The sequence below is a fragment of the Muscardinus avellanarius genome (genome assembly GCF_963383645.1).
Source record: "Muscardinus avellanarius genome assembly, chromosome: 10".
NCBI lineage: Eukaryota > Metazoa > Chordata > Mammalia > Rodentia > Gliridae > Muscardinus > Muscardinus avellanarius.
The window spans coordinates 55256087-55268284 of NC_137796.1; the positions used below are offsets into that span (position 1 = coordinate 55256087).

General features: G+C 56.5%; 1 protein-coding gene across 1 annotated transcript; it reads left to right on the plus strand.

Annotated features, from left to right (window-relative positions):
* Positions 1 to 616: 616 nt before the first annotated feature.
* On the plus strand, positions 617 to 6813 carry LOC308268485 (CD177 antigen-like; the record flags this gene model as incomplete). Its single annotated transcript, XM_080703609.1, has 8 exons — positions 617 to 668; positions 753 to 893; positions 1155 to 1340; positions 2180 to 2302; positions 2510 to 2629; positions 5306 to 5446; positions 6419 to 6604; positions 6710 to 6813. Coding segments are annotated over 8 exons (1053 nt in total), but the record flags the coding sequence as incomplete, so codon positions are not given.
* Between the last annotated feature and the right edge of the window lie 5385 nt (positions 6814 to 12198).

Genomic DNA, 12198 nt, shown 5'->3' on the forward strand with positions numbered 1-12198 from the left:
TGAGACCTAGACCCCTGGGTCTGAGGGAGGAGGGCTAGGCATGGACCCCTGGGTTTGAGGGAGGAGGACTGGGCCTGGACCCCTGGGTCTGATGGAGGAGGACTGGGCCTGGACCCTTGGGTCTGAGGGAAGAGGGCTGGGGCTGAACCCCTGGGTCTGATGGAGGAGGACTGGGCCTGGACCCTTGGGTCTGAGGGAAGAGGACTGGGGCTGGACCCCTGGGTCTGATGGAGAAGGACTGGGCCTGGACCCTTGGGTCTGAGGGAAGAGGGCTGGGGCTGAACCCCTGGGTCTGATGGAGGAGGACTGGGCCTGGACTCCTGGGTCTGAGGGAAGAGGGCTGGGGCTGGACCCCTGCATCTGAGGGAGAAGGGCTAGGGCTAGACCTGTGGGTGAAGGAGAAAAACTGGGGCATGAACCGCTGGGTCTGAGGGAGGAGGGGTCACCCAGATATCCAAGCCTTTAAAGGGATGGAACTCAGAGGGTGGGGCCCGGGGTTTATGTAGCAAGGCTTCCCCTTCCCACCCTTTCCTGGGCTGCCTTGGGTAAGATAAGGTATAAAAGGACAGCATATCTGTTAAAGAGCCCAGTAGAGATTTCTTTCTACTGAATGGTCATGAGTCCTGCACCACTGCTGGCCCTGCTGGGAGTCACCTTCTTGCTGCCGGGTTAGTGAGGACCACAGCCTGGAAGTGGATTTCCCTGGAGGCCAACGGGGCGTCTGCTGAGATGTAATGGCTCTTCTATCTCAGGCATGCAGACGCTGAACTGCCAGTGGGGGACCACACAGTCCGTGTGGAACGTGTCAAGTCTGCCTCTCCAGTGGACTTCTGACCAGAAAAGCTGTGAGATCGGGATGGGGTGCCAAGACACGTTAATGCTCATAGAGAATGGTGAGAGGGGACCTTAAGTCCCAAGACTGCCCCTTGCATTCAGGCCCACGCCCAGTGTGCTGGGCAAGGACTCCAGAGACCGCGACCCCAGTGCCTCAGCAGCTGCCACACCTCCAGTGCCCAGTTACCTGCTCTCCAGAATCTCACCCATGTCGCCCCCAGTTCCCTGCCCTACAGCATCTCAACCACGTTGCAGCACAGAGCTTCCCTGTAAGACTCTGGAGTCCCGGCCCTACCCATGCCTGCCCCCTCTCTTTCCAGGACCCCAAGTGAACTTGGTGCTCAGCAAAGGCTGCACCAGGGCCAAGGATCAAGAGGCCCAAGTCACTGAGCACAGGGCAGGCCCCGGGCTCTCCGTCCTGTCCTACACTCAAGTGTGCCGCCATAAGGACTTCTGCAACAATCTGTCCACCACCGCCCCTCTCTGGACCCCGCAGCTTTTTACAGGTGCCAGAGGGATGCAGGATCCGTGGAGGAGGCTAGGGAAGAGGCTGTGGGGGGAAGGAGGACAGGGCCCAGGGGTTGAAGTCAGCACACAGGGGCTGATTATCTGCAGACACTCCCTTGGGAGCTCACTGGCTCCATCCCTCCTAGATTCCCAGGTCTCCCTCCCTGGTCCCTCTCTTCTATCACTTCCACAACCCCTCCTCTCCCCCTCCCACACCACAACCAGCCAGGAGGGCCTCAGGGCTCCCCCAGCCCACTTCTTCCAACAGTCCCTGAGCAGCCAGCTGGGCACATTTTCTGATGTAACCACCAACCTGGCTCTGGCCATGACCCTCACCAGTCACCCTGACAGTCCCGCCGTCTCTGCTGCTGGGTCTGCTTCCCTAAGGCCTCCAGGGCTTTTGTATTCCCTCTTCATGAGGAAGGGTGCCCTAAAACTGTCCACTGCCCTTGCCTGGTGTAATAAATAGAGTCTGGGGCAATGTTTCATGTTTCCATACTCTGGAATATTTTGCTTCCTTCCAGGGTCCCCTCTCCCTTCCCTGAGCCTGCCTGTGTCTGTCCAGCCTCAGAAGGCCCCTCCCCCGCCACCCTGGGGCACAGCATCCTTCCCTGCACTGGGCATAGGGTCCCTCTCAGTCCCCACATTCTCTGGGGCCCTTGCTGTCACACTGCTCACACGTCCCCAGCATCAGGGCCTGCACGTGGGGGGTTGGGGAGGGCAAGTTGGGGTGACCGAGCAGGCTGATCCTTGGGGCCTCACATGGGGTGGAGGAACGGCATCTGACCCAGGCCCAGGGCCCGCTCAGTGCCCCTCACTCTGTCCGTCACATCCCCAGCCCCGGGGACCCAGAGGTGCCCAGTCTGCTTTTCTAAGTATAGCTGTCCAGAGAACGGGCCAGACCAGCTCTGCCCAGTGGGGCACACGCACTGCTACGATGGAGTCCTCAAGCTCAGGGGAGGTAAGCCTGGACGTCAGGGTCCCTGCAGACACACGAAGGGGGAGGCCTGGGAACTGGGATCCGAGTTCTGGGGAACAGGCTAAGCTGAGGCATGGCGGGCACCCCAGTAGGGTGGGGCTGGCCTCCGGGAGGACTGGGCTTCTCTCTGCAGGTTCTGTGCCTCTTGTGCCAGCACCTCTGTCTCTCCCTCTTTTCTCCTTTCCTCAGGTGGCATCAGCACCAACCTGAGGGTGCAGGGGTGCATGCCCCAACCGGGCTGCAACCTGCTCAATGGGACCCAGAAAATCGGGTCCATGAATGTGAGTGAGAACTGTGATTCTCAACCAGGTGAGTCCCACCTGGGCCCCACCGCAGCCGGGGGGCAAGGTGATCCTTGGGAGGTATGGGCGTGCAAGACATCACAGCCAAGCCAGCAGCCCAGAGTCACCCTGATGTTTATGACTCACACAGGCCTGTGCAAAGCGAGGTAGGCTCTAGGTAGTTTGTGAGGCAGAGGCATGGCAGTAGGTGCCCATCAGAGAGAGAGAGAGAGAGACGGAGACAGAGAGCAGAGAGAGGGACGGAGACAGAGAGCAGAGAGAGAGAGAGAGAGAGAGAGAGAGAGAGAGAGAGAGAGAGAGAGAGAGAGAGAGAGAGAGAGAGAGAGAGAGAGAGAGAGAGAGAGAGAGAGACGGAGACAGAGAGCAGAGAGAGAGAGAGAGAGAGAGAGAGAGAGAGAGAGAGAGAGAGAGACAGAGACAGAGACAGAGACAGACGGAGACAGAGAGCAGAGAGAGGCAGGCCAGGCAGTTGGTGCTGGGCCTAGTAAGTTAGGGTGGCCTGTCCAGGTGGAGGGGTGAGGGCAGGAAGGTCAGGGACAAGGTAGGTGGCTCTGCCTGTGACTTTATGCAGTAGTGAAGAGCCACGTGCTAGGTTTTGTTTTGTTTTGCTTTGCACTTGTGGTCAAACCCAGAGGCATTCTACCATTATCCATTCTTTTTATTTTAAAACAGGCTGTGTTCTAGGCTGGCCTTGAACTTGTGAACTCCTGTCTCAGCCTCCCAAGTACAAAGCTTAAAGGAATACCCCTACTCTGCCCAGCTCACCTGTTGGCTTAGGTGCTGAGTGGCTGGTTGTCTTCAGTTCCCCTGCCACACACACCCCTGACCTTAGATAATTCTGAGGTTTCCACTTCCCCATGACCACCCACATCGTCCATCTCACCTATATAACTGGACCACCCCGTGGCCTTGCTGCGTAGGAACGACAATCAGAGAAAAAGCTGAGAAAGTGAATGTTACGCAGGGTCACTGGGATGGTCCCCGCTTTCACATCATACACAAAACAAACACAGATACACGGAACACACGCCATGCCGAGTACACTTAGCAAACACAGACCACATGCATCACACCTCACACGCCACACCCACGCACACCTCACACGCACCCCACGTGCACCAGCACACACACGTGTGTGCACAAACAACCCATGCCATGACACAGATATTATGCTACAAACATTCTTTATTTGTAGAAATAGCCATCGATATATATCCAAAATCTATATTAACTATTAGATATCTTATATATCTATGTGTTCTCTTTGTTTTTTGGTATTAGGGATTGAACCCAGGGGCATTCTACCTCCAAGCTATACCCCAGCCCTGTTTATTTTATTTTATTTATTTATTTATTTATTTATTTATTTATTTATATGTGGTACTGGGGATGGAACCCAGGGGCCTTCTACCTCCGAGCAATAGCCCCAACCTATTTATATTTTATTCGAAAACAGGGTCTCACTAAGTTATTGAGAACCTCACTAAGTGGCTGAGGGTGGCTTCAAACCTGCGCAATCCTCCTGTCTCAGACTCCCAAGTACTGGGATTACAAGCGTGCACACCACGCTGGACTTATTCTTTGTTTTGAAATAGGGTCTCACTAAGTTGCGGAGGGCCTTACGAAGAAGCTGAGGCTGGCTGCAAACAGCCTCCCAAGGACTGGGATTACAAGCATGCGCCACCATGCTGGGATATGTGTGTTCTTAATATATGTCGTATCTGTAATATATCTATCTGTTAGCTTCCATCAGTGGAGGCACATCTTGGAGGAGGTTTTTGCCTTCCCTGGTTAAGTTCAGCTCAGGAGCTTAGCAAATACTTATTGACATGTCAGATGTTGGGAGAACACAAAGATGTCAGGGAATAAGTGAAAGAGAGAAGGGCATTCTGGGTGACAGCACATGCAAAGGCCGGGGGGTGGGAAGGACTTGGCCCGAGAGTGTGGATTGCCCCAGATGAGCCACAGAAGCAGCCCTTTTTGAAGAAGAACTGAAGAGCTGGAACATGAAAGTTCTTGTCTTCCTCCATAAAGAACTGGGCAGTAAACTGGGCGTGGAGGCACACACCTGTAATCCTAGTACTTGGGAGGCTAAAGACTGGAGAAACAGATTTGTAGCCAGCCTCAGAAACTTAGTGAGACCCTCTGCAACTCAGTGAGACCCTATCTCAAAATAAAAAATAAATCCCAGCGCTTGGGAGGCTGAGACAGGAGGATCACGCAGGTTCGAAGCCAGCCTCAGCTACTCAGTGAGGCTCTCAGCAACTTAGTGAGACCCTATTTCCAAATAAAGTATAAAATAGGTCAGGGAGTATAGCCCAGAGGTAGAAAAGCCCCTGGGTTCCACCCCCAGCACCACTAAATAAATAAATAAATAAATAAATAAATAAATAAATAAATAAATAAATAAAATAGGGCTAAGGGTGTAGCTTGGAGGTAGAATGCCTCTGGGTTCAACCTCCAGTACCCCCAAAAAAATACCCCAGGGCCATGAGAGGGTCTCTGTGGGTGTTCAGGCAGAAGCAGGGTGAACAATGCTGGGGGTAGGAAGCTGGGACTTCCAAGTCACTTCTAAATCTGCCATTGAAGGATTCCCAGGTCTATGTGATTCAGAGCTTGGAACCTGGAGGGACAGACGTGGGTTCTCTGGCTCACACACACCCTAGTGAATTCCTCTCCCCAGCCACTCTGACCTGTCACCGGGGGACCATGCTGAAGCAGCACAGTGGCTTGGCCAAGGAGCCCTCCGAATGGACCTCATCTGGGAGCCAGCTGTGTGAGGCCGAGGAGGTGTGTCAGGAGACGCTGCTGCTCATCGACGTAGGTGCGTGGGCTGAGCCAGACGAGCGGCGTCCCTGCGCTAGCTACACCAAGTAGCATCTGGATTCTGTCCCTGCATCTCCTGCCCAATTCCCCTCCAGTCTGAGATCTCAATCCCTCTATGCCTTGTTTCTGTGTGGTACTGAGGCTTGAACCCAGGGGCATTCTATCTCCAAGCTACACCCTCAGCCCTATTAAATTTTATTTATTTATTTATTTATTTAGTTAGTTAGTTTTTTGGTGGTACTGGGAGTGGAACCCAGGGGCTTTCTACCTCTGGGTTATACTCCCAGACCTATTTTTATATTTTATTTGGAAACAGGGTCTCACCAAGTTGCTGAGAGCCTCACTAAGCAGCTGAGGCTGGCTTCAAACCTGTGCGATCCTCCTGCCTCAGCCTCCCAAGCGTGGGGATTACAAGCGTGTGCCACCACGCCCGGCAATATTTTTTTTTTTTGAAACATGGTCTTGCTAGGTTGATGAGAGTCTCACAACCTCCTGAGGCTGTCCTTGAACCTGCAATCCTACTGTCTCAGCCTCCCATGTACTGGGATTATAGGTATGCGCCACCAGGCCTGGCTGAAAAATGCTTATTGAGCACAGTTTTAGGTGCGGTGGAGCCATCGTGCCTGTGTCACTTGCAGCATTACGTGCTAATGGGGACATGGAGAGAAACATAAACAAACAAACAAAAAAAGGAACAGATTGTGGGTGTGAAGGAAAGAGCCCTGGACAGAAATCCAGAGAGCAAGAGGAGACAAGGAAGGTGGTGCCCAAGGAGCTCGGCGGAGGCCCTTGCAGACAGTGACATTTGAACAAGATCTGGAAGGTGGCAGAACGGAAGAGGACCTGGCTCTGGCCTCAGTCTTTGCAGGCTGGACTGCATTCAGAGAGAAGCCAGGGAATCTGCTTCTGAGCCTCTCTGCCTGCAGAGCCTTCCCTACCCAGCCCAGCATTCACTCTCTTACCTCCCCAGGACAACAGTCCATCCTAGTGGGGAACAAAGGCTGCAGCAGGGCTGTGGCCCAGGATTCTCAAACTGTCTCCATCCACTCGGGGCCACCCGGAATTCTGGTCGCCTCCTACGCCCGCTTCTGCTCCTCTGACCTGTGCAACAGCGCCAATAACAGCAGCGTCCTGCTCTCTTCCCTCCCCAAGCCAGGTATGGGAGCCAGGGACGTGGAGTTATACAGAGGCTCGAGGAGCTAAAGTGGGGGGCCGCTGCCGAGAGCAGAGCCGGGCGCCCCAGCCTGTCTCTGCTCCCCAGTTGCCCCTGCCTCAGGAGACCTGCGCTGTCCTGTCTGTGCGGAGATCTTTGGCTCCTGCTCAACAAACCCCAACCCTGTTCCCTGCCCAGACGGCACCACGCATTGTTATAAGGGTACCATTGCTCTCGGGGGAGGTGAGTGCTGAAAACTGGATCCCGCGGTTGGAGGAGTTGGAGGCTTGGGCCTCTGGGTCTGAGGGCTGGGTCCCAGGGATTTATGTGTGCTGTGCTGTGAGCCCCTGACTGGTCTTTCCCCTCTAGGTGGACTTTCCTCCACATTGAGCATCCAGGGCTGCATGAACCCAGCTTCCAGATCCCTGCTGAACCATTCCCAGACTCTCGGGATCTTTTCTGTGATGGAGAATAACTTTGAGGATAACAACGAGAACATGCCTTTTGTTCCAAGTGGAGCCTCCTCCGCCCCCTTCCTGGTCTGGATGGTGGGGCTAGGGCTATGTCTAGCATTTTTGGGTGGTGGGCTTTCTCTCCCCCTCCACTAATCTATTTTCTGGTCATTTTTTACCTCTGCTGACCACCAAACACAAGCCTCCCTCTGATTCATGATGGTCTTGAATACCAAATCATTTCCCCATCCTCTCTGTAAATGTTCATCCCTGCATCACACACACACACACACACACACACACACACACACACACACACACACACACTTTCACCTGCTGATAACATGTAGGAGAAGAGCAGCTGAACTTGCCCCACAAAAGAGGGGACATTCAAGTATTGGCCACATATTTCTGATAATAAAGATCCTCCTGTCCTTTCTCCCAATGTAAGGGTGTAATCCTTTTATTTATTTATTTATTTATTTATTTATTTATTTATTTATTTTTGATGGTACTGGGGGTGGAACTCAGAGGCTTTCTACCTCCGGGCTATACTCCCAGACCCATTTTATATTTTATTTGGAAACAGTGTCTCACTAAGTTGCTGAGAGCCTCACTAAGTAACTGAGGCTGGCTTCGAACCTGTGCGATCCTCCTGTCTCAGCCTCCCAAGCGCGGGGATTACAAGCGTGCGCCGCCACGCCCGGCTTGTAATCCTTTTTTATTATTATTATTTTGGTACTAGGGATTGAACCCAGGAGTCTTCTGCCTCTGAGCTACACTCCAATTCTATTTGAGTTTTCAGTTTGAAAAAAGGTCGTAGTAAGTTGCTAAGGGTCTCATTAAGTTGCAGAGGCTAGCCTCAAACCTGCAATTCTTCTGTCTCAGCCTCTCAAGGACTGGGATTACAGGTATACACCACCGCACCTAGCTGGTCCACAGCTTCATTCCAGCTTGAGTGGTAGCAAAGTCTTTAGGACGTGGCAGCCAAATGCATTTAGGCATTAGCACAACCTTGTTTGAGTAACTGTAGGAAATGTTAGTAATTGGAAAATTGATATAAGAAGTTGAGAGAAGTCAAAATCAATACAGTTAGTACAGTGCTAAGTGTTATGGCATAAACCTGCAATCTCAGTACTTGAGAGACAGAGACAGGAGGATTGCAGGTTCAAGGCCAGCCTCAGCAATTTAGTGATACCTTCAGCAACTTAGTGAGACTCTGTTTCAAAATAAAAAGTAAAAGCCAGTCTACCAGAAGGACCAGAGGCCCTGGCTCAGGCGGGGGTCGCCTGGGGCATGCCAGACACCCAGAAGGTCCGGAGGCCCGGGCCACAAGGCCCTGAGCCCCGGGAGGGGGTCGCGCAGGGCACGCCGGACCCCCAGAAGAACCAGGGCCTGGGCTGCAAGGCCCTGGGCCCCGGGTGGGGGTCGCACGGGGCACGCCGGACCCCCGGAAGGACAAGAGGCCCTGGGCCCCGGGAGGGGGTCATGCAGGGCACACGAGCCCCCCAGAAGAACTGGGGTCCGGGCTGCAAGGCACTGGGCCCCAGGCAGGGGTTGTGCAGGGCACACCGGCCCCCCGGAAGGTCCCGAGGCCCAGGCTGGAAGGTCCGGTGCCCTGGGCGGGGGGCAGGCGGCCCAGTCTACCCCCGGGAAGCCATGGTGCCGGGCAAGAGGCCGAGCCCAAGTTCCAGGAGGCCCGGTACCAAACAAGAGGCCCAGCCGTGGGTACAGAGGAACCCCGCACTGCTGTGCTGCACCAGGCCATGGTACGCTAGAATGGCAGATTCTGCTCTGCGGGGTGAGGCTGTTGGACTCCACTCTTGGAAGGGAGGAAAGAAAGAAATTCATTGCTACTGAGTGCCTGATCCCACAACCTCCTCAAACCACACATACTGTCTTCTCTTATTAAAAAAAAAAAAAAAGGAGGAAGGACCCCGGGCCCCCGACCTTGGGCGGGTGGGTAGGCGCCGGCGGGGTGCCCCTAGGCAACCCCCCTCTCCACCCAGAAGGACCCTGTAAAAAAGGAAAAGAAAAGGAAAATATCAGAGAGGGGTCAAGGAGGTGGCAGATGCCAGGATACTGGAGATGCAGACAAAACTTATCCAAATGAACTGGAATTATTGGAAAAATTCCCCGCTAAGGAGGACTGCTTCTTCTCTACATTGTTAAGAATCTTGGACATCACCTGTAAGGAGAGAGACTTTAGCGGAGACCAAGGAGAAAGGCGGTGCTGAAAGCGGTCTCCGTGTTGGCGGTGGAGAACTGTATTCAGGGCAGAAATCGGAGCCTACCAACCTTATTTATTTATTTATTTATTTATTTATTTATTTTTGGAGAAATTACACCAAAGGTTGAATGCTACCGCCGCGCATGCTTAGGAAGACTGGAAAACATTCAGAGTGAAAAGAGAGTTTGGGAAAGATTTGAAATGGTGGAGGCAGTGGCAATGGCAGTGGCCATTACTCAGGGGAGGCAGAGATCTGATACATTACACCTGGAACTTTTGAAGTATTGATCCCAGAGGCAGAATGCTACCTACCACCACGCACCCTCGAGAACGTGGGACAAATAGTTGGGCGAAGAGGGTGCTCGGATTAGAGCCTGCCGAGAGGTGAGGCCAGCGACGGACACAGCAAAGCTGGGATCAGAGCCTGCCGTGAGGCAAGGCTGGTGCTGGGGCCTCCGAGACCGGGATCAGAGCCTGCCGAGGTGTTAGGCCAGGGCCGGGGCCAACGGCCAGCACCGGAGCCTTCCGTGAGGCAAGACCGTTATTGAGGCCAATGAGGCTGGGATCAGAGCCTGCTGAGGGGTTAGACCGGTGCTGGGGCCAGCGAGGCCGGGATCGAAGCCTGCTGCGAGGCAAGGCCAGTGCTGGGGCCTCTGAGGCCGGGATCAGAGCCTGCTGAGGGGTTAGGCCGGTGCCGGGGCCACTGGCCGGCACCGGAGCCTTCCGTGAGGCAAGGCCGCTATTGAGGCCTCCGAGGCCGGGATCAGAGCCTGCCGAGGGGTTAGGCCGGAGCCGGGGCCAGGGAGGCCGGGATCGGAGCCTGCCGTGAGGCAAGGCCGGTGCTGGGGCCTCCGAGGCCGGGATCAGAGCCTGACGAGGGGTTAGGCCGGTGCCGGGGCCAACAAGGCCGGGATCAGAGCCTGCCGTGAGGCAAGGCCATTATTGAGGCCTACGAGGCTGGGATCGGAGCCTGCCGAGGGATTAGGCCGATGCTGGGGCCTCCAAGGCCGGGATCGGAGCCTGCCGAGGGGTTAGGCCAGTGCCGGGGCCAACGAGGCCGGGATCGGAGCCTGCTGTGAGGCAAGGCCAGTGCTGGGGCCTCTGAGGCCGGGATCGGAGCCTGCCGAGAGGTGAGGCTGGTGCCGGGGCCAGCGTGGCCAGGATTGGAGCCTGCCGTGAGGCAAGGACGGTGCTGGGGCCTCTGAGTCGGGGATCGGAGCCTGCCGAGGGGTTAGGCCAGTGCCGGGGCCAATGGCCGGCATCAGAGCCTTCCGTGAGGCAAGGCCGTTATTGAGGCCTCCGAGGCCGGGATTGGAGCCTGCCGAGGGGTTAGGCCGGTGCTGGGGCCAGCGAGACCGGGATTGGAGCCTGCTGCGAGGCAAGGCCGGTGCTAGAGCCCCCAAAGCCAGGATCAGAGCCTGCTGAGGGGTTAGGCCGGTGCTGGGACCAACGGCTGGCATCAGAGCCTTCCGTGAGGCAAGGCCATTATTGAGGCCTCCGAGGCTGGGATCGGAGCCTGCTGAGGGGTTAGGCCAGTGCTGGGGCCAGCGAGGCCAGGATCGGAGCCTGCCGCGAGGAAGGCTGATGCTGGGGCCTCTGAGGCCTGGATCGGAGCCTGCCGAGGGGTTAGGCCAATGCCGGGGCCATTGGCTAACATCGGAGCCTGCTGTGAGGCAAGGCCGTTGCTGAGGCCTCCAAGGCTGGGATCGGAGCCTACCATGAGGCAAGGCCGGTGCTGGGGCCTCCGAGGCCGGGATCAGAGCCTGACGAGGGGTTAGGCCGGTGCCGGGGCCAACGAGGCCAGGATTGGAGCCTGCCATGAGGCAAGGCCACTACTGAGGCCTCCGAGGCCAGTATTGGAGACTGCCGAGGGATTAGGCCGGTGCTGGGGCCAGCAAGGCCAGGATTGAAGCATGCTGTGAGGCAAGACCTGGGCCAGGGCCAGCTAGGCTGGGATCAGAACCTGCTCTGAGGCAAGGCCGGTGCTGGGTCCTCCGAGGCCAGGATTGGAGCCTGCCGAGGGTTAAGGCCAGTGCCGGGCCCAGCAAGGCCAGGATCGGAGCCTGCAGTGAGGCAAGGCTGGTGATAGGCCGGGATCAGAGACTGCCGAGGAGTTAGGCTGGTGCCGGGGCCAGCGTGGCCAGGATCAGAGCCTTCCATGAGGAAAGGCCGCTACTGAGGCCTCCGAGGCCAATATCGGAGCCTGCAGAGGGGAAGGGCTGGTGCCAGCGAGGCCGGGATTGGAGCCTGCTGTGAGGCAAGGCCAGTGCTGGGGCCTCCGAGGCCAGGATCGAAGCCTGCCAAGTGGTTAGGCTGGTGCCAGGGCCAGCGAGGCCAGAATCAGAGCCTGCCATGAGGCAAGGCCAGTGCTGGGGCCTCCGAGGCCGGGATCAGAGCCTGCCGAGGGGTAAAGCTGGTGCCTGGGCCAGCAAGGCCAGGATCAGAGCCTGCCATGAGGCAAGTCCAGTTCTGGGGCCTCCGAGGCCAGTATCGGAGCCTGCCAATGGGTTAGGCTGGTGCCGGGGCCAGCGAGGCCGGGATTGAAGCCTGTCATGAGGCAAGGCCGCTTCTGGGGCCTCCGAGGCCAGGATCAGAGCCTGCCGAGGAGTAAGGCTGGGGCCGGGGCCAGATAGGCTGGGATCGGAGCCTGCTGTGAGGCAAGGCTGGTGCTGGGGCCTCCGAGGCCGGGATCGGAGCCTGCCGAGGAGTAAGGACAGTGTCGGGGTCACCGAGGCCGGGATCAGTGCCTGTCATGAGGCAAGGCTGGTGCTGGGGCCTCTGAAGCCAGGATAGGAGCCTGCTGTGGGGTAAGGCCGGTGCCAGGGTCAGCAAGGCTGGGATTGGAGCCTGCCGTGAGGCAAAGCCGGTGCTGGGGCCTCTGAGGCCGAGATCGGAGCCAGCCAAGGGGTTAGGCC